Source organism: Larus michahellis, unplaced genomic scaffold, assembly GCF_964199755.1.
Source record: "Larus michahellis unplaced genomic scaffold, bLarMic1.1 SCAFFOLD_454, whole genome shotgun sequence".
In the NCBI taxonomy this organism is placed as follows: domain Eukaryota; kingdom Metazoa; phylum Chordata; class Aves; order Charadriiformes; family Laridae; genus Larus; species Larus michahellis.
This window is the reverse complement of record NW_027436316.1, coordinates 21,885-41,905: the sequence shown is the minus strand read 5'-3', so window position 1 is coordinate 41,905 and position 20,021 is coordinate 21,885. Positions and strand designations below refer to the sequence as shown.

Sequence of the window (20,021 nt, the reverse complement as noted above, 5' to 3'; positions counted from 1 at the left end):
GTCACACCCACCCCCCCCCCCCCAGGGCTCTGCCCCCCACCCGTGGGGCCAATATGGGGGTCCTGCCCCCCCCACAGGGTGCTAGAGCCCCCCGGGGTTCCATTCCCCAGGGTTTGGGGGGATCTGGGGGGGGTCACCCCCCCCATGGGGCCTGCCCCCCCCCCAGGGCTCCGTCCCCCACCCATGGGGTCAATATGGGGGTCCTGATCCCCCGCCAGGGCTCCATCCCCCAGGATTTGGGGTGGTTGGGGGAGGTCACCCCCCTCAAAGGGCCCCCCCCCCCCCCCCCCAGGGCTCTGCCCCCCACCCGTGGGGCCAATATGGGGGTCCTGACCCCCCCCTCCCCCAGGCTGCTGCCCTCCCCTGCCGTGGGCCTCCCACCCCCCCCGCACCACCCACCCCAGGGGGGGTATTTCTTTGGGGGGGGGGGGGGTGTGTGTCTCTCTCTCCCCCTACACTTGGGGGGCTGCCCCCCACCTTGTTCTAACCCCCCCCCCCCTCCATCTCCCCACAGGACACCCCCACGGCGGCGCCCGGCCTGGCTGGAGGACGATGAAGCCGGCGAGGAAGGCTGGCGGCTCCTCCTCCTCCTCCTCCTCCTCTTCCTCCTCCTCCTCCTCCTCGGGGGGGGGTCGCCCCGGCGCCCCCCCCCCTCCCCGCCCCCCCAAACCCCCCAAACGCCGCGAGGAAGGGGAGGAAGAACCCCCCGGCGGCGGCGAGGCCGAAGCCTCCCCCCTCCTCCTCCTCCCCCTCCCCCTCTCCCCTACCTGCCCCCCGCCCCCCCGCCCCCCCCACCCCCCGCTTCCCCCCCACCACCCCGACGACCCCCCCAGCCGCAAAACCGCCACTTTCAAATCCCGCACCCCCCGCAAAAAAACCCCCCGGCGACGCCGGCAGCGGCTGCTCCAGCACCGACACGGCCAGCGAGCACTCGGCCGACGAGGGCAACGGCGGGGCCGGCCCCCCCCGCCCCCCCCCGCCTTCCTCCTCCTCCTCCCCCGGCCCCCCCCCCCGCCACCCGGGAGAGGACCCCCCCGGCCTTTCCCGGCGAACCCCCTTTTTCGGGCGAGAGCCTTTTCCGGCGGTTCCGCTGCCAGCGGGTGCTGGCCCGGCGCGGGGACGGCGTCTTCCAGCCGGCCGTGGTGAAGCAGCTGCGGCGGGGGCAGGATTTCGGGGTGCAGTTCGCCGGCGAGAGGGGGGTCACGTACCTGGACGGGGGTTTTTCGGGCGACCCCCCCGCCCTGGTGTTGGACGTCACCCCCCCGGCGGCTTCCCTGGGGTGGGGACCCCCGTCTGCGCCCGCCTGGATCCTGCCGAGACCCTGTACCGGCAAGGGACGGTGGTGGAGGTCAGCGCCAAACCCCCCTCTTACCGCGTCCGCTTCGCGCCCCCCCCGCAAACCCCCCCGGTTTGGGTCCCCCGCTCCGGCCTCCGCCTCCTCCGCCCTCCCTGGGACCCCCCCGGCCCCTCGGAGCCCCGCGACGAAGACGCCGAAGACGCCGCGGCCTCCAAACAAGCCGAAGACGTCGAAGTCTCCAAACTCAGCGCCGCCGCCGCCGCCCGTCCCGTGCCGCCGCCGCCGCCGCCGCCGCCGCCCCCCCCGCAAAACGCCGCCCCCCAGCCCAAGTACAAGAAGGGGGACGTGGTCTGCACCCCCAACGGCATCCGCAAGAAGTTCAACGGCAAGCAATGGCGGCGCCTCTGCTCCCGCGACGGCTGCACCAAGGAGTCCCAGCGCCGCGGCTACTGCTCCCGCCACCTCTCCATGCGCACCAAGGAGCTGGAGGGGGGGGGGCGGCGGCGGGGGGGTCGCGGAGAACCGCGGCGTCGGGGGCGGCGTCCCCCCCTCCGCCGCCGCCGCCGCCGCCGCCCCGAAGCGCGACGGCAGCGGGGACTTCGAGTGGGACGAGACGTCGCGGGAAAGCGCCGGCACCCCCGGCTGCTGGGGGGTCCCCAAATCCCGGCGCCGCCGCCGGTGGTGGCCCCCCCGCACCTCCCCCCCCACGCCCACCCCCACCCCCACCCGGCCGCCGACCTCTCGCGCTTCGAGCTGGAGGAGTGCGAGGCCGCCGTCATGCTGGTGTCGCTGGGGGGTCGCGCTCGGGCACCCCCAGCTTCTCCCCCGCCTCCACCCAGTCCCCCTTCTCCCCCGCCCCCTCCCCCTCCCCCTCCCCGCTTTTCGGGTTCAGACCCGCCAATTTCAGCCCCGTCGCTTCCTCCCCCCGCGCCCGCGGCCGCCACCTCAGCGCCGGCACCCCCCGCCCGGGGGAAGGCCTCAGCCCCCCCCCGCCGCCCCCGCCCCCGCCGCCCCCCCCGCCTCGCCCCCGCCCCCCCTCCGGCGTCCCCCCCGCTTTCCAACCTTCACCGTCCCCCTCAGCCCCGGCAAACGCAAAGCCGACCCCCCCCCGGCCCAGGAGCCCCCCCCGGAGGCGGGGGTGGGGGCGGGGGGGGCTTTCCGCGCCCTCTCCCCCCTCTTCGCCCCCCGTTCCCCCGCGGGGCTGACGGCGGAGCCGGGGCCGGGGGCGCGCAGGGTCCCGGCCGTGCCCCGGGGGTCCCCCGTCATCGTGCGTAACCCCGACGTCCCCCTGCCCGACCCCCCCCCCCCGCGCCCCCCCCCCGCCTCCTGCCCCCCCGCCCCCCCCCCACAAGCCCCCCCTGGCCGCCCCCGTCCCCATCAACGCCGCCCGCCTGCGGCCCCCTCCCCCCGCCGCCCCCCGCGCCCCCCCCAACTCCGCCGCCCCCCCCCCGCAGCCCCCCCCGGAGAGAGCCCCCCCCCACCCCCACCCCCCGCCTTTCGGGGGGCCCCTGCACCCCGTCGCCTTCCACCCCTCCCCCGCCGCCCTCCTCCCCCTCCTGGTGCCGGGAGATTTCGGGGCCCCCCCGGCCCCCCGCAAGGAGATCGTCATGGGACGGCCCGGAACAGGTAACGGGGGGGGGGCGGGGGGGGGAACGGGTTTGGGGGGGGCGGGGGGGGATGGAAGGGTCCCCCCCCCATAGGAGGCCTCATCTGGGCGGGGCAGGTGGGGTGGGTGTGGTCGATGACATCACCGGGTGGCATCGGAGGCGCGGGGTGGGGGGAGGGCGGGGGGGGGGGGCCGGGCCGCAGTGATGTCAGAGGCGGGTGACGGTGAGGTCAGAGCCCGGGTCACGGTGATGTCAGAGCCGCACATGGTGAGGTCAGAGGTGGGTGACGGTGAGGTCAGAGCCCGGGTCACGGTGAGGTCAGAGCCACACCATAGTGATGTCAGAGCCCGGGTCACGGTGAGGTCAGAGCCGCACCATGGTGAGGTCAGAGGCAGGTGATGGTGAGGTCAGAGCCTGGGTCACAGTGATGTCAGAGCCACGCCACGGCGGTGGCAGAAGCGCGTCGCGATGATGTCAGAGCCGGGCCGTGGCGACGCCAGGGGGTTCGTGTGTCCTAGTGACATCACCGCCTGGCGGGGGCCCAGCGGTGCCGGAGGCGTGCCGCGGTGATGTCAGAGGCGTGTCGCGGTGATGTCAGAGGTGTGCCACGGTGATGTCAGAGGCGCGTTGCGACGGCGTCAGGGCATTCACGTTGTAGCGATGTCACCACCGGGCTGGGGCCCTGCCCTACTGATGTCAGAGGTGCAGCGCAGGGTGGTGATGTCACAGCTGTGTCGCGGGGATGTCAGGGCTGTGCTGGAGCCGTGCCACAGGGGCTTTCACATCATGGCCGTGGTGCTTGTGATGTCACAGCTGGGTTATGCCGTTATTGTGTTACAATGATGTCACAGCTGTGTCATGGTGATGTCAGAACCACATTATATAGTTACTGCATCACAGTGACATCACAGCTCTGTTATAGTGATGTCAGATGTGTGTCACGGGGCTGCCTTGTCACGGCGGTGTCACCGCAGCGTCACGGTGACGTCACACCCCCGCCGCCGGGGTCAGCGGGGTCGCGGCCGCCTCGTCGTGATGTCACAGCCGCGCCACCGTGACGTCACCCGCGGAGGGGGGCGCGGCCTGGCGGGACCGTTGCGCGCGCAGTGCGGGCGAGCGCGGCAGCGCCCTCATTTGCATACAGCCGCGCAGCCTCCAATGGGCGTCGGCGGGCGGGGGCGGGCAGCGCCCTCATTTGCATACGGGCGGGCGCGTCGCCCAATAGGCGTCGGCGGGCGGGGGAGGGCAGCGCCCTCATTTGCATACGGCCGCGCGGCCTCCAATGGGCGGTGGCGGGCGGGGGCGGGCAGCGCCCTCGTTTGCATACGGGCGGGCGGCGGCCAATGGGCGGCGGCGGGCGGCGCCTGCGCGGCGGCGGGGGGGCGGGGCCAGAGGCGGGGGGGGCGGCCGCCCTTTGCTGGCGCGCGGCGGGCGCGGGCGGAGGCCCCGGCCCCGGTTCGGTTCCCCCCGGTTCCTCCCCCCCCCCCTCCCCGGCCCCGGTTTCCCCCCCCCCCAAAAAAAAATACCCGCCCCCCGTTAATCCCCCCCCCATCCCCGGCCCCCGCCCTTCCCCCGGCCCCCGCCATGTCCTCCACCGCCCTCCCCCCCGCCACGGCCCCGCGGAGAGGCCTCGGCATGTTCGGTCAGTGCGGGGAAAAGGGGGGGGGGCGGGAGGGGATGGAGGGGGTCTGCGAGGGATTTGGGGGCGGAGGGGGGGTTCGAGGGCGTTTTGGGGGGTTCCGAGGGGATTTGTGAGGGGATGGGGGGGGCTTCGAGGGGATGGGGGGGTCCGTGAGGGGGTTTCTGAGGGGATTCGGGGGGATTTTGGGGGTTCTGGGGGGATTCGTGAGGGGGGGGTGCCTGTGAGGGAGGCTGTGAGGGGATTTGGGGGGGTTCGAGGGGGTTTTGGGGGTCCCTGAGGGGGTTTGTGAGGGGGTTTGGGGCTCTGAAGGGCCGTTTGGGGTCTGGGAGAGGGTTTTTTGGGGGGATTGAGAGCCTTTTGGGGGGTTCGAGGGGATTTTGGGGGGTTCTGAGGGGATTCGTGAGGCAATAGGGGACTTTGGGGTGATGGGGGGTTTTGGGGGGTCCATGAGGGGATTTTGTGGGGTTCTGAGGGGATTTGTGAGGGAAAAGTGGGCTTTGGGGTGATGGGGGGTTTTGGGGGGGTCCATGAGGGGATTTTGTGGGGTTCTGAGGGGATTTGTGAGGGAAAAGGGAGCTTTGGGGTGATGGGGGGCGTTTGGGGGGTCCGTGAGGAGATTTTGGGGGGTTCTGAGGGGATTCGTGAGGCAATAGGGGACTTTGGTGTGATGGGGGGCTTTTGGGGGGGTCCGTGAGGGGATTTTGGGGTCTGTGAGGGGATTTTGGGGGGTTCTGACGGGATTCGTGAGGGAAAAGGGGACTTTGAGGTGATGGGGGGGTTTTGGGGGGGGTCTGTGAGGGGATTTTGGGGGGTTCTGAGGGGATTTGTGAGGGAAAAGGGGAATTTGGGGTGATGGGGGGCTTTTGGTGGGGGTCTGTGAGGAGATTTTGGGGTCTGTGAGGGGATTTTGGAGTGTTCTGAGGGGATTTTGTGGGGTTCTGACGGGATTCGTGAAGGAACAGGGGGCTTTGGGGCGATGGGGGGGTTCTGGGGGGGGTCTGAGGGGATTTTTGGGGGTTGTGAGGGGTTTGGTGAGGAAATGTTGGGGTCTGGGAGGGAATTTGGGGCCCGGGAGAGGGTTTCGTGAGGGGATTTGGGTTTGTTAGGGCTTTGGGGGGATTTTGGGGGGGTTCTGAGGGCGTTTGTGAGGGGATGGGGGGGGTTATGGGGAGATGGTGGCGGCCGTGAGGCAGTTTTGGGGCCTCTGAGGGATTTTCTGGGTTTTGTGAGGAGATTTTGGACTCCGTCAGGGGATTCTGGGTGTTCTGAGGGGTTTTGTGGGCGGGGGGGGGGGGGCGGGAAGTTTTGGGAGGGGGTTTGGGGTCTGGGAGGGGGTTTGGGGGGGTGATGGGGGGACGTTGGGGTCTGGGAGTGGGTTTTGGGGGGTCCGGGAGGAGATTTGGGGCGTTATGAGGGGATTTAGAGGGGCTCCGAGGAGATTTTGGGGGGTTCGAGGAGATTTTGGGGGGTTCCGCGGGGGTTTAGGGCGTTTGTGAGGATATTTGGGGGTTCCCGGACGCCCAGGTCCCCTGGGGCTGGGGGGGGGGATGTGTGGGTCCCGCACGGCCTCGCCGTGGGGCTGTGTGTGGGGAGGGGGATGTGTGGGTCCCCGCTGTGGGGCAGCCGGAGCGAGAAACCCCGGAGCCGGCGTTTCCCGGCGGAGCCGCCGGCAGCGGACGGAGCCGGCACCGCCCCGGGGCGGCCGCACACGCGTGTGCCCTCGGCGGGGACGCGGCCGCTGCGTGTCACACGTGTGGCGGGTCGGACGGCACCGGGACACGCGTGTTGGGGGGGACACAGGGTGGCGCCCGCGTGGGGCCGGGGCGTGTAGGGGGTGGTTGTGGCGTCTCACGTGGTCATGGGACACGTGTGTAGGGGTGTCCTGTGTTACACGCGTGTTGTGGTGCTGCTGGCGTGTTGTACAGCCGTGGGACACGTGTGTAGGGATGCTGCGTGTTACACGCATGTTGTGGCACTCCAGGCGTGTTGTATGCCATGGGACACGCGTGTGGGGGTGTCCTGAGTTACACACGTGTTGTGGCACTCCTGGCATGTTGTACAGCTGTGGGACGTGTGTGGGGATGGTCCATGTTACATGTGTGTTGTGCTCCTCCTGGCATGTTGTACAGCCATGCGACACGCGTGTGGGGATGGTCCGTGTTACACGCACGTTGTGGCACTGCTGGTGTGTTGTACAGCCATGGGACATGCGTGTAGGGATGCTGTGTGTTACACGCGTGTTGTGGCGCTCCTGGCGTGTTGTGCAGACATGGGACATGTGTGTAGGGATGGTCCATGTTACACGCGTGTTGTGGTGCTCCTGGCATGTTGTACAGCCATGGGACACGTGTATAGGGATGCTGCGTGTTACACACATGTCGTGGTGCTCCTGCGTGTTGTGCAGCCATGAGACACGCGTGTGGGGGGCTCTGTCTTGCATGCGTGTAAGGGTGCTGCGTGTTATACACATGTTGTGGCGCTCCTGGTGTGTTGTATTGCCGTGGGACACGCGTGTGGGGGTGTCCTGAGTTACACACGTGTTGTGGCACTCCTGGCATGTTGTACAGCTGTGGGACGTGTGTGGGGATGGTCCATGTTACATGTGTGTTGTGGTCCTCCTGGCATGTTGTACAGCCATGCGACACGCGTGTGGGGATGGTCCGTGTTACACGCATGTTGTGGCGCTGCTGGTGTGTTGTACAGCCATGGGACATGTGTGTAGGGATGGTCCATGTTACACGCGTGTTGTGGTGCTCCTGGCATGTTGTACAGCCATGGGACACGTGTATAGGGATGCTGCGTGTTACACACATGTCGTGGTGCTCCTGGCGTGTTGTGCAGCCATGAGACACGCGTGTGGGGGGCTCTGTGTTGCACGCGTGTAAGGGTGCTGCGTGTTACACACATGTTGTGGCGCTCCTGGCGTGTTGTATTGCCGTGGGACACGCGTGTGGGGATGCTGCATGTTACACATGTGTTGTGGCACTCCTGGCGTGTTGTACAGCTGTGGGACACATGTGTAGGGATGGTCCGTGTTACACGCACGTTGTGGCGCTCCTGGCATGTTGTACAGACATGGGACATGCGTGTAGGGATGCTGCGTGGTTACACGCATGTTGTGGCACTCCTGGCGTGTTGTGCAGCCATGGGACATGCGTGTGGGGGGCTCTGTGTTGCACACGTGTAGGGGTGCTGCGTGTTACACGCGTGTTGTGGCACTCCTGGCGTGTTGTACGGGCAGAGGACCCACACGTAGGGATGCTCTTTGCGTGACACGCGTGTAGCGATGCTTCTCCTGTGTTCCGCCGCCTCACGGCACGCATGTGGCGCTGCCTCACACATTACACGCGTGTAGCGGCGCTCCCGGTGCGCAGGGCATGTGCGTGGCGACCCCCGGCGCGCCGCACGTGTGTGGGGCTGCTGCCGGCGTGCGTGGCATAGCCCTGGGACACGCGTGTGATGATGCTTCACGTGTTGCACACGCATTTGGGCGCTGCTACACGTGTAACGCGCCTGTAATGGTGCCCCGTGGCGTGTCACCTTGGCGACACGCGTGTAGCGACGGGTGTAATGTTCCACCTGCGTTCGCGTGCTCCTGGCATGTCACGTGCTTCTAAAACACGCGTGTCATCATGGTCCACGCGTGTAGCGATGGTCAGGACACGCGACACGTCCCCGCGACACGCGTGTCAGGCCGCATCTGTGTGACCCCCCCCGCCGTGGGGGTGCCTCTTGGCGTGTGCCGCGGCCGTGTCCCCCCGGGGACACGCGTGTGTCGTGACGCGTCAACATGCCACAGGCGTGTCGTGACGGGCCGGGGGCGGGTCGGGGTATGGGTGGGGCCGGGGGGGCGGGGCTTGGAGCAGAGGGGGGAGGGGTTGGGGTGATGGGCGGGGCCCGGGGGCGTGTCCCCCCGCGTAGCCCCGCCCCCTGTGTCACTGTGTGCCCCCCCCGCAGTGTGGACCAACGTGGAGCCGCGCTCGGTGGCCGTCTTCCCCTGGCACTCGCTGGTCCCCTTCCTGGCCCCCAGCCAGCCCGACGCCTCCCCCCAGCCCCCCCAGGGCCACCAGCCCGTCAATCACCCCCCCGCCGCCAATCAGAGCAAAGGTAAGACCCCCCCCACCCCCCCCCCAAGACCCGCCCCCTTGGAGGATTGTGTGGGGGGGGGGTATAATTTAACACCCCCCTCCCCCCCAATATCGTGTTTTGGGGCAGAACCCCCCGAATCGGCGGCTGTGCCCCCGAGCTGGCGGGGGGCCCGGAACCCGGGCGCTGCGGGGGGGCTACCAGACCCCCCAGCCCCCCCCCCGCCGCCCCCCCCAACCCCCCCCCCAGCCTGGCCCCCCCGGCCCCGAGGAGGAGCCGCCCGGGCCCCCCCGCCTGGACAGCGAGACCGAGAGCGACCACGACGACGCGTGAGTTTTTGGGGAGGTTTCAAGGTTTTTTTTTTATTTCGGCGGGGGGGGGAATCCTGCCCCCCCACACCCCCGGCTCACCCATTTCTGGGCTTCCCTCCCCCCAGGTTCCTGTCGATCGTGGCCCCCCCTGAGCTGCCGCTGCCGGGGGGGCCGGGGAAGCGGCGGACGCAGTCGCTGAGCGCCCTCCCCAAGGAGAGGGACGGGGACAAGGAGGGGGCGCAGCCCCAGCAAGGTGAGGGGGGGGACACGGACACGCCCCCCCCCACAAGGGCACTCCCACGGGGACACAGAACCCCCCCCCCAACCGAACAGACCCCCCGCCATGGGGACACGGACCCCCCTCCCCCGGGGACGCACAAACCCCCCCACGGTGACAGACGCCTCTCTGGGAGACACTGACCCCCCCCCCCCCCCCCCCGCCATGGGGACGCAGCCCCCGCCCCCCCCCGCAGGCAAACTGCCCCCCCCCGACACGCAGTGACCCCCCGGGGGGGCCACGGAAACCCCCCCGTGACCCGCAGGCGCCCCCTCCATGGGGACACAGAGCCCCTCCCGGGGGGGGCGTTTCCCTCCCTAACCCCTCCCCTTTCGGGGGGCGTGGCCACCTCTGCCCCCGCCCTTTCTGCATTGCCGTTGCTACTTAATTTGGGGGTGTGTGTCCCCCTTTGGCCCCACCCCGGGGGGGGGGCGGGCCCCTACTTAACCCCGCCCCCTTGTGGGCGTGGCCACGCCCCCACCGTCGGGTCTCTATGGCCCGTGAGTCTCCTGGGGCTGGGGTGCGGGGGGCGTGTCCTCTCGCGACCCCGCCCCCGGGGGCGTGTCCTCGCCTGACCCCGCCCCTTCCCCCCCCCCCCCCGGCAGCGGGGAGAAGGACCACATCCGCCGGCCCATGAACGCCTTCATGATCTTCAGCAAGCGGCACCGGGCCCTGGTGCACCAGCGCCACCCCAACCAGGACAACCGCACCGTCAGCAAGATCCTGGGCGAGTGGTGGTACGCGCTGGGGGCCCCGCGAGAAGCAGAAGTACCACGACCTCGCCTTCCAGGTGGGCGCGGGGCAGGGGGGGCACGGGGGGGGGGGGGGGCGGTTCCAGGGCTCCCGAGGGGGATCTGGGGGCTCCTCAGGGGCTGTGGGAGGGGATCTGGGTGTTCCTGAGGGGGCTGGGGGGTCTAGAGGAGCTGGGGGGGTCCTAGAGGAGCTGGGGGGGGTCCTAGAGGAGCTGGGGGGGGTCCTAGAGGAGCTGGGGGGGATTTCAGGGCTCCCGAGGGGGGATCTGGGGGCTCCTAAGGGGGCTGGGGGGGGTCCTAGAGGAGCTGGGGGGGTCCTAGAAGAGCTGGGGGGGTCCCAAGGGGGCTGGGGGGGGGTCCTAGAGGAGCTGGGGGGGGTCCTAGAGGAGCTGGGGGGGTCCCAAGGGGGCTGGGGGGGTCCTAGAGGAGCTGGGGGGATTTCAGGGCTCCCAAGGGGGGGTCTGGGGGCTCCTCAGGGACTGTGGGAGGGGGCCAAGGGTCCGGGGGGGGTCCCAAGGGGGGGCTCCTGGGGGGATTTGGGGGCACCGGAGGGGTTTAGGGAGGGGATCAAGGGGCTCTGGGGGGGTCACGGGGGGGTGAGGGGCTTTTGCGGGGGGGGGGGTGAGGGGGCTGGGGGGGGCTCCCAGAGGCCTTTGGGACCTACTTGGGGGGGGGTAGGGGGGTGTCGGGGGTCCCTGCCCAGTGAAGGAGGTTGTTGGGGGGGGGGCTCCTTTGGGGGCATCTCGGGGGGGTCCCCGGGCTGTGGGGGGGCCGCGGGGGGGGGCGTTGCGTGGCTGACCCCCCCCCCAGGTGAAGGAGGCGCACTTCAAGGCCCACCCGGACTGGAAATGGTGCAACAAGGACCGGAAAAAGTCCAGCTCCGAGGGGGGGAGGGGCCCGGGGGGGGCCGGGGGGGGCCCCAAAGAGCCCCGGGAACGAAGCGCCTCCGAGAGCGGCCCCCCGCCCCCCCCGCCGGTAACGTACCCCCCAAATACCCCCCAAATACCCCCCCCGCCCCCAACATACCCCCCAAATACCCCCCCTGCCGGTAACGTACCCCCCAAATACCCCCCCTGCCCCCAACGTACCCCCCAAATACCCCCCAAATACCCCCCCCGCTGGTAACGTACCCCCCAAATACCCCCCACGTACCCCTCCCCCACCCCCAAATCCCCCCCAGCCCCACACATTCCCCCCCTGCCCCACACATGCCTCAGCCCCACACATTCCCCCCCCAAACCCCCCTCAAGACCCCCCCCCAATGCTCCCCATTCTCCCCCCCCCGCTGACCCTGTCCCCTCCCCCCCCCCCGCAGGTGCCGCCGACCCCCCCGAGGGCCGTGGGGCCGGGGGGGTCCCCGGGGAGCGGGGCCCGGCCGGGGGGGGGGCGCAGCACCCCCGGCCTCGCGCCTTCTCCCACAGCGGGGTGGGGGGCGGAGACCCCCCCGGGCACCCCCTGCGCGACCTCGGACAGGTGGGCGGGGGGCACGTGTGGGGCAGGGATGGGGAAATGTGTGGGGCCGGGGGGGGATGAGGGGAGTTGGGGGGTGTGGGGCGGGGGGGGGCATGTGTGGGTCAAGGGGGTATATGTGGGGCAGGGGGGGTATATGTGGGTCTGGGGGGGTGTATGTGGGGCAGGGGGGGTATGTGTGGGTTGGGGGAGTACGTGTGGGGCAGGGGGGGTACCTGTGGGGCAGGGGGGGTTATATGTGGGTCTGGGGGTGGTACATATGGGGCAGGAGGGGTGTGTGTGGGGCGGGGGGGGTGTATGTGTGGGGCAGGAACCCCCCCTGACCCCCCCTCCCCCGCCCCCCCCAGCTGTGCTCGGGGGCGCCGCCCCTGGGCGTGGCCAAGGGGGGTCCCTGCGCCCCCCCCGCCCCCCGGCCGCCCCCCCCCCCGCCGCCCCCCCGCGGGCCCCGCCCCCCCCGCGCCCCCAGCGAGGAGATGAAGAGCGACGAGGAGCGAATGGTCATCTGCGAGGAGGAGGGCGACGATGACGTCATCGGTGAGGTCACGCCCCCGACCGGGGAAGGGGGGGATGGGGGGGGGGGGGCGCCCCTGGATCCACCCCCCACCCCCCGTTTCTGCCCCACAGCGGACGACGGGTTCCCCCCCCCCACCGACATCGACCTCAAGTGCAAGGAGCGGGTCAGCGACAGCGACTCCGACGGCTCCTCGGGGGACGAGGGCAAGGTGTGGGGCAGGGGCATCTATGGGGCGGGGGGGCTGCGGGGGGGTCTGTGGGGCGGGTGGGGGTGTGGGGCTGGGGGTTTGGGAGGGGATCTATGGGGCGCGGGGGATGGGAGTTTGGGGGGAGGGGGGCCGTGGGGTGGGGGGTGTCTGTGTGGGGGGATCTGTGGGGCTGGGGTGTAGGGCAGGGATCTATGGGTCAGGATGGGTGTGCTCTATGGGGCCAGGAGTGCTCTATGGGGTGGGAGGGTCTCTATGGGGCAGAGGATCTCTATTGGGGGGGTTCTCTCTATGGGGGTGGGGGGTCCTCTCTATGGGGCCGGGGATCTCTATGGGGCCGGGTGTCTCTCTATGGGGTGGGGTTCTCTATGGGGCCGAGGGGGGTCTCTATGGGGCCGGGGATCTCTATGGGGCCGGGGGTGTCTCTATGGGGTGGGGGTCTCTATGGGGCCGGGAGGGGTCTCTATGGGGCGAGGGGGGTCTCTATGGGCCAGGGGGTCTCTATGGGGCCGGGGGGGGTCTCTGTGGGGCCGAGGGTGGTCTCTATGGGGCCGGGGGTCTCTCTATGGGGCCGAGGGGGGGTCTCTATGGGGCAGGGGGTCTCTATGGGGCCTAGGGGGTTCTCTATGGGGCCGGGGGTCTCTCTATGGGGCCGAGGGGGGTCTCTATGGGGCAGGGGGTCTCTATGGGGCCGGGGGGGGTCTCTGTGGGGCCGAGGGGGGTCTCTATGGGGCCGGGGGGCTCTCTATGGGGCCGAGGGGGGTCTCTATGGGGCGGAGGGGGGTCTCTATGGGGCGGGGCCCTCTCTATGGGGCCGAGGGGGGTCTCTATGGGCCAGGGGGTCTCTATGGGGCCGGGGGGGGTCTCTGTGGGGCCGAGGGGGGTCTCTATGGGGCAGGGGGTCTCTATGGGGCCCTGACGCCCCTCCCCCCCCAGCCCTTCCCCCGGAAGCTTTTCCTGCCGGCGCCGCCCCCCCGCCCCCCCCCAGAGCTGGACCCGCCCCCCGGCCCCCCCGACCCGCCGCCCCTCCCCCCCCCGTACAAGGCGGCCCCTCCCCCCCCGGCGCCCCCCCCGCGGCCCCTCCCCCCCCGCCGCAAACGGGCCGACAGCGCGGGGGGGGGCGGGGGGCCCGAGCCGGGGGCGGGGGGAGGGGCGGCCCCCCCGCTGCGCCCCGCCCCTCCCCCACCCCCCGCGGCCCTGGGGGGAGGGGCGAGGGGGGGGGGCGTCCCCCCGCCGCCCCCCGAGACCAAACCCCCCCCCGGGCCGGCGCTGGGGGGCGGGGGCGGGGCGGGGGGGGGCGGGGGCGGGGCGGCGGCCAACCTGGCGCTGGGAGGGGGGGGAGGGGCGGCGGGGGGGGGCGGGGGGGGGCCCGGGGGGCCGGGGCCGCCCCCCCCCTCGTCCTCCGTCGCCCTGTTGGCCCCCCCCGTGCAGTTCATCGCCCCCCCCCACGGCGGGGGAGGGCCGGGGGGGGGCGGGGCGGCGGCGGCGGCGGCTGCGGGGGGGGGAGGGGCGGCGGGGGGGGGCGGGGCGGGCCCCAACGGGCCCCTCCCCCTCGGCCTCCTGCAGCCGCCGCCCCCCCCCGGCAAAGGGGGGGCCGTCACCCAGGTGCAGTACATCCTGCCGCCCCTCCCCCACCCCCTGCCCCTCCCCCACGCCAAGGGGGGGCCGCCCCCCAACCCCCCCGCCCCTCCCCCCGCCAACGCCCCTCCCCCCGCCGCCGCCCCTCCCCCCCTCCACTTCGCCCTGCCCCCCCCCAACAACGGCAAAGTGATGGCGACCCCCGCGGGCGGCCCCGCCCCCAAAGGTACGGGGGGGGACGGACTTGGGGGGCGGGGCGGGGATGTGGGGGGCGGAGGAGGGGGGTGATGTGGGGCTCGGGGGGGGGGGAGGCGACTTTGGGGGCTCGGGGGGAATGGGGGGGGGTTGGGGGTCGGGAAGCTTTGGGCCTGGGGGGTGATGTGGGGTGGGGGATCTATGGGGCGGGGTGTCCGGGGGGGCTCAGGGTGGTTGGGGGGCTGGGGGGGGGGGGCAGGGAGGGGTTTATGGGGCTCGTAGAGTCTATGGGTCCGGTGGGGGGGGGGCCTCTCTGAGCTGGGGTCATTCTATGGGGCTGGGGAGGGCATTCTATGGGGCCGAGGGATCATTCTATGGGGCTGGGGGTTGTACTATGGGGCTGGGGGGGGCATTTTATGGGGCCGAGGGATCATTCTGTGGGTCAGGGGGTCCCTCTGTGGGGCCGGGGGGGGTCATTCTCTGGGGCCGAGGGATCATTCTCTGGGGCCGAGGGATCATTCTCTGGGGCTGGGGGTTGTTCTATGGGGCTGGGGGGAGCATTCTATGGGGCCGAGGTATCATTCTGTGGGTCAGGGGGTCCCTCTGTGGGGCCGGGGGAGTCATTCTATGGGGCTGGGGGTCGTTCTATGGGGCCGAGGTATCATTCTGTGGGTCAGGGGGTCCCTCTGTGGGGCCGAGGGATCATTCTATGGGGCTGGGGGGGGCATTCTATGGGGCCGAGGGATCATTCTGTGGGTCAGGGGGTCCCTCTGTGGGGCCGGGGGGGTCATTCTATGGGGCTGGGGGTCGTTCTATGGGGCCGAGGGATCATTCTATGGGGCTGGGGGTCGTTCTATGGGTCCGGGGGTCCCTCTATGGGGCTCTGTGGGTCTGACCCCCGCCCCCCCCCAGCCCCGGGGCCGCCCCCCGGCCCCCCCTGCTCCCGGGGAAGGTTTTGGTGCCCGTGGCCCCCCCGGGGCCGGCCCTGCCCCCCTTCACGGCCGCCCCTCCCCCGGCAAGGTACGTACCCCTCCCCCCCCCCGCCCCTCCCCCCGCCCCCCCCGCCCCCCACTAACGCCCCTCCCCCCCCCAGATCATCCAGCTCAGCCCGGTGCCGCTGGTGCCCCCCCCCGGCAGCCCCGGGGGGGGGGAGGGGGCGTGGGGGGAGGGGCGGGGGGGGCGGCGGGGCCCCCCCCCCAAAGTGCTGCTCCCCTCCTCCGCCCGCATCGCCTACGTCCACCCCGCCCCGCCCCCCCCCGCCGCCGCCGCCCCCCCGCCCCCCCCGGCCGCCGCCGCCGCCGCCCCTCCCCCCCCCGCCGCCGCCTACGTCCAGCCCCCCCCGTCGCGCTCGGCTTCACCGCCATCGGCCCGGGGGGTCCGCCATCGTCCAGCCCCCTCCTGCCCGGTAAGGGGGGGCATGGGGGTCGGGGGGGGGCCATGGGGGTCTGGGGGGGTACTTTGGGGTCCCGAGGGGGCGGTTGTGGGTCCGGGGGGGGTCCCTGGGAGTATTTGGGGGCCCTGGGGGGGCAGATGTGGGTCTCAGGGGGGTCATTTAGGGGTCCTGGGGGGGGTTGGGGGTCCCGGGGGGGGCAAATGGGGTCCCATGGGGTGGTTGGGGGGCCCGGGGGGGCCCGGTTGGGGGTCGGGGGGGGGTGGTTGGGGGTCCCAAGGGGTGCTCGGGGGGGGGCTGGGGGTCCCGTGGGGGGGCGGGTTGGGGGTCTCCGGTCCCGGCGCTGACGCCCCTCCCCCCAGGGCAGGGCTCGCTGCTGGCCCCGCCCCCCTTGGGGGTCTCGCCCCTCCCCCCCGCCCCCGGCCTCGGGGGGCCCCGTCATCGCTGCCATCTACCCTGGCCCCGCCCCCGGCCCCGCCCCCGCCTCCGGATTGGTCTACAGCGTGGCAGGCACTGCCCCCCCAGGCCCCGCCCCGGCCCCGCCCATCCTGCCCAAGGGAGGCCCCGCCCCCACAGGTATGGGGTGGGGGGCGTGGCTACGCCGGGAGGGGGCGGGGCCACCGCGGGAGAGGGGCGTGGTTTATTTGGGAGGGGGCGGGGCCACGGAGGGGGCGGGGTTTGGCTGGGGCGGAGCTTAACGGAAGGGGGTTGTTTGGGGTGTGGCCAGGAGAGGTGGGCGGGGCTAAAGGATGGGCGGGGCTAGTGCGGGGGAGCAGAAAAGTGGGTGGGGCTACGGGTGGGGGCGGGGCTCTGCGAAGGGGCGGGGCCAAGGGGGTGCCGGGGGGAGTGGGTGGGACTACAGGGATGGGAGGGGGCGGGGATAAGGGCGGGACATGCAAATGAAGGGGGCGTGGCCAGAGGGAGCGGCCCCGCCCCCTGACTCCCCCCCCCCGCCCCCCGCAGCTGCCCTGAGCTTCCCCCCGGCGCCCCCCCGCGCCCCCCGCCCCCCCCCGAAGCCCCCCCAGAAGGTGAAGGCCGCCATCGCCACCATCCCCGTCGGCTCCTTCGAGGGGCTCCCCCCCCGCGCCCCCCCGGACCCGCCCCGCGCCCCCCCCGCCGACCCCGCCCCTCCCCCCGCCACCGCCCCCTCCCCCCCTCCCCCCCCCGCCGGCGACTGGGGGGACGCGGCCCCCCCCCCCTCCCCCCCCCCGCCCCCGAACCCCCCTCCCCCCCCGGCGCCGAGGCCTGGAGCCAACGGGACGAGGAGCGACCCCCCACCCCTCCCCCCGCCGAGACGGTGAGTGACCCCTTCCCCCCCCGCTAACACCCCCCGCTAATTAACACCGTAATTAATCACTCCTCCCTCCTCTTCCTCCTCCTCCTCCTCCCCCCCCAGGTTGCCAAGTTCCCCGAGTGGCGCCCCCCTCCCCCCGAGAGCCGCCAGGACCCCCCCGCCCCTCCCCCCGCCGGCCCCTCCTCCTCCTCCTCCCCCCCCGCCCCCCCCGCCGCCGCCGCCCCGCCCCCCCCGGCTCCGCCCCCCACCGAGGAGCGCAAGGAGGGGGGGGGAGGGGCGGGCAAGAAGGTGAAGGTGCGACCCCCCCCCCTCAAGAAAACCTTCGACTCGGTCGACAAGTGAGTGGGGGAGGGGCGGGGGGTGGGGGAGGGGCCTTTTGGGGGTGTCTGCCACGGGGGGGGGGGGGTGTGCCTGAGGTGGGGGAGGGGCCCCTTGGGGCCGGGGGGGGGTTCTCGGGGTGACGCCTGGGTGGAGTGGGGGGGGGGGGGGGTGTCTCGGGGGCTTGGGGATGCCCCGAGGGGGGTGGGGGGGGTCCATGGGGGGGGGTCGGGGGTGCTGACGGGTGCCCCCCCAGGGTGCTGTCGGAGGGGGATTTCGAGGCGCGGGGGGGGGGGTCCATGGGGGGGTCCCGGGGGGGGTCCCGGGGGTGCTGACGGGTGCCCCCCAGGGTGCTGTCGGAGGGGGATTTCGAGGCGCGGGGGGGTCCATGGGGGGGTCCATGGGGGGTCCCGGGGGGGTCCCGGGGGTGCTGACGGGTGCCCCCCAGGGTGCTGTCGGAGGTGGATTTCGAGGAGCGCTTCGCGGAGCTGCCCGAGTTCCGGCCCGAGGAGGTGCTCCCCTCCCCACGCTGCAGGCCCTGGCCACCTCCCCCCGCGCCATCCTGGGCAGCTACCGCAAGAAACGCCGCAGCTCCACCGGTGAGGGGGGGGGCGGGGGGGGCACCCGCAGACGGCCCTGACCCCCCCACGACCCCCCCCAGAGCTGGGGGGGGGGGGGGGCGGGAAGGACCCGGCCTCCCAGGGGGTGGGGGGAGGGGCTGGAGGGTCACCCCTTGTTCTTGACACCCCCCACTCCAAGGGGGGGGGGGAGGGGTGACCCCGCGCCCCCCCCGTGACCCCGCGCCCCCCCGTGCCCCGCAGAGCTGGAGGGGGGGGAGGACCCGGCCTCCCCCAAGCGGAAGCTGCGGCGACGCTCGAGCTGCGGCTCCGAACCCAACACCCCCAAGAGCGGGAAAGGGGAGGGCGAGGCGGGGGGGGGCGACATCTTCACCTTCGACAGGGCCGGTACGGGGGGGGGAGGGGCGGGGGGGGGCACCCGGGGTGGGGAGGGGTGGAACCCCGGGGGGGGGGTGTCAAATGCTCAGGGAAGGGGGAGGCGGGGAATGTGGGGGGGTTGTGGGGGGACCCACTCCCTTATTGGGGGGGGGGAGGCACCCCCGGGGGGGCTCGATCCTTCACTGGGGTGGGATGACGACACACACCCCCTTATGGGTGGGGGAGGGGCCGGGAGGGGGGATGTGGGGGGTGTTGGGGGTCCCATGTTGGGGTTGGATGTGGGGCGGAGGGCATGGGGGGGCTCTTGGGGGGGTGGGGGCACCCCCCTGGGGGGCTTTTGGGGGGGTCCCCGGGGAGGGGTTGGGGGAGGGGAGTGCGTGGGGCGTTTTTGGGATGTTTTCCCCGTTGTTGGGGGGGGGCCCCACGGGGGGGGCTGGGGGGAGAGGTCCCCCAGCGGGCTGCCCCCCCCGCTAACCCCCCCCCTCCTCCGTGTGCCCCCCCCCGCACAGGCGGGGAGGGGGAGGACGTGCTGGGGGAGCTGGAGTACGAGAAGGTGCCGTTCTCCTCCCTGCGCCGCACCCTGGACCAGCGCCGGGCCCTCGTCATGCAGCTCTTCCAGGAGCACGGCTTCTTCCCCTCGGGTCGGTGCCCTGGCAGCCCCCAAATGGCCCCCAAATGGCCCCAATGGGCCCCCAAACGGGCCCAAAACAGCCCCGTCCTCTTGCCATGCAGCTCTGCCAGGAGCCCAGCCCCTTCCCCTGCTGGCCCACGTCCCCAGATGACCCCAACTGTCCCCAAGTGTCCCCGACGGGCCCCCAGACGGGCCCAAAACGGCCCCGTCCTCTTGCCATGCAGCTCTGCCAGGAGCCCAGCCCCTTCCCCTGCCAGCCAGTGTCCCCAAATGACCCCAACTGTCCCCAAGTGTCCCCGACGGGCCCCCAAACAGGCCCAAACCGGCCCCAAATGTCACCAATGTGTGGACCCAACCGGTCTCAAAACGGCCCCAACTGGGCCCCAAAAACGGCCGCGTCCCCTCGGGTCGGCGTCACCCAAGGGGACCGCCGGGGGCCCAAAGCGGCCCTGTCCCCTGGGGTCGGTGTCCCCAACCCGTCCTCGAATGGCCCCCAAAACGGGTCCTCTCCCCCCCCCACTGACTGTCCCCTCTGTCCCCAGCCCAGGCGACGGCCGCCTTCCAGACGCGCTTTGCCGACATCTTCCCCACCAAGGTCTGTCTGCAGCTCAAGATCCGCGAGGTGCGCCAGAAGATCATGCAGGCGGCCACGCCCCCCGAGCAGGCCCCGCCCCCCACCGACCCCGCCCCGCCCCCGTCGCCGGCACCGCCCCCCGCCGACCCCGCCCCCTGCGCTGCGGCCCCGCCCCCCGCTGACCCCGCCCCCTGCGCCGAGGCCACGCCCCCTTCACCTGCCGCGGGGGGCGGCGCCCGCTGACCATTCCGAGGCCACGCCACGCCCCCCCACCCCACCCCCTGCCGCCCGTTGCCGTGGAGACGGGGGCGGGGCCGGGTGGGGTCACGTGACCGAGTTCTTTTAATAACGGGACACTCTTTGGATTGGCCCCGCCCTCGCCTCTGTCTCCGCCCACCGCGGGGGGGGGCGGGAGTGCAGCGCTGCCATTGGCTGGTGGGGGGAGGGGGCGGTGTCAAGGCCACGCCCCTTCTTAAAGGGGCAGGAGTGTGGCTGCGGCAACCCAGGGGGCTGGGGGGGACGTCGTGGGGATGCCAGGGGAGGGGGGACGGGGGGACGGGACACGACACACATGGAGGGAGACAGGGACGCTGGGGACACCGCGGGGATGCCCCTGGGACACCCTGAGGACACGGGGACACCCCAGGGGTGGCACAGGGACACCCTGGGGGTCATGGGGACCCCGGGGACACAGGGGTGGCGTGGGGACACCCCAGGGGACACGAGGGACACCGTGGGGACGCCACAGGAGTGGCACAGGGACACCCTGAGGACACACAGACACCCTGGGGACATGAGGACACCGGAGAGATGGCACAAGGACACTGCAGGGACACTGGGACCCCCCGGTGACAGGAGCACACCCTGGGGACACCATTGGGAGCCCCAGGGGGTGACACGCGGACACTGCAGGGGCAGAGGGGC

The 20,021-nt window shown here is 72.4% G+C and overlaps 1 protein-coding gene across 1 annotated transcript; it reads left to right on the top strand.

The window, feature by feature from the left end:
• Positions 1-514: 514 nt before the first annotated feature.
• On the top strand, positions 515-19,467 carry LOC141737204 (protein capicua homolog; the record flags this gene model as incomplete). Its single annotated transcript, XM_074571845.1, is given in 28 exon segments — positions 515-1,275; positions 1,278-1,820; positions 1,861-1,950; positions 2,004-2,090; positions 2,093-2,353; positions 2,356-2,597; positions 2,767-2,923; positions 8,504-8,653; positions 8,762-8,864; positions 8,866-8,961; positions 9,069-9,191; positions 9,826-9,967; positions 9,969-10,010; positions 10,783-10,947; positions 11,288-11,467; positions 11,790-11,976; positions 12,067-12,164; positions 13,098-13,965; positions 14,847-14,976; positions 15,674-15,900; positions 16,288-16,621; positions 16,721-16,871; positions 16,874-16,956; positions 17,385-17,455; positions 17,458-17,535; positions 17,758-17,901; positions 18,402-18,533; positions 19,066-19,467. Coding segments are annotated over 28 exon segments (5,920 nt in total), but the record flags the coding sequence as incomplete, so codon positions are not given.
• Between the last annotated feature and the right edge of the window lie 554 nt (positions 19,468-20,021).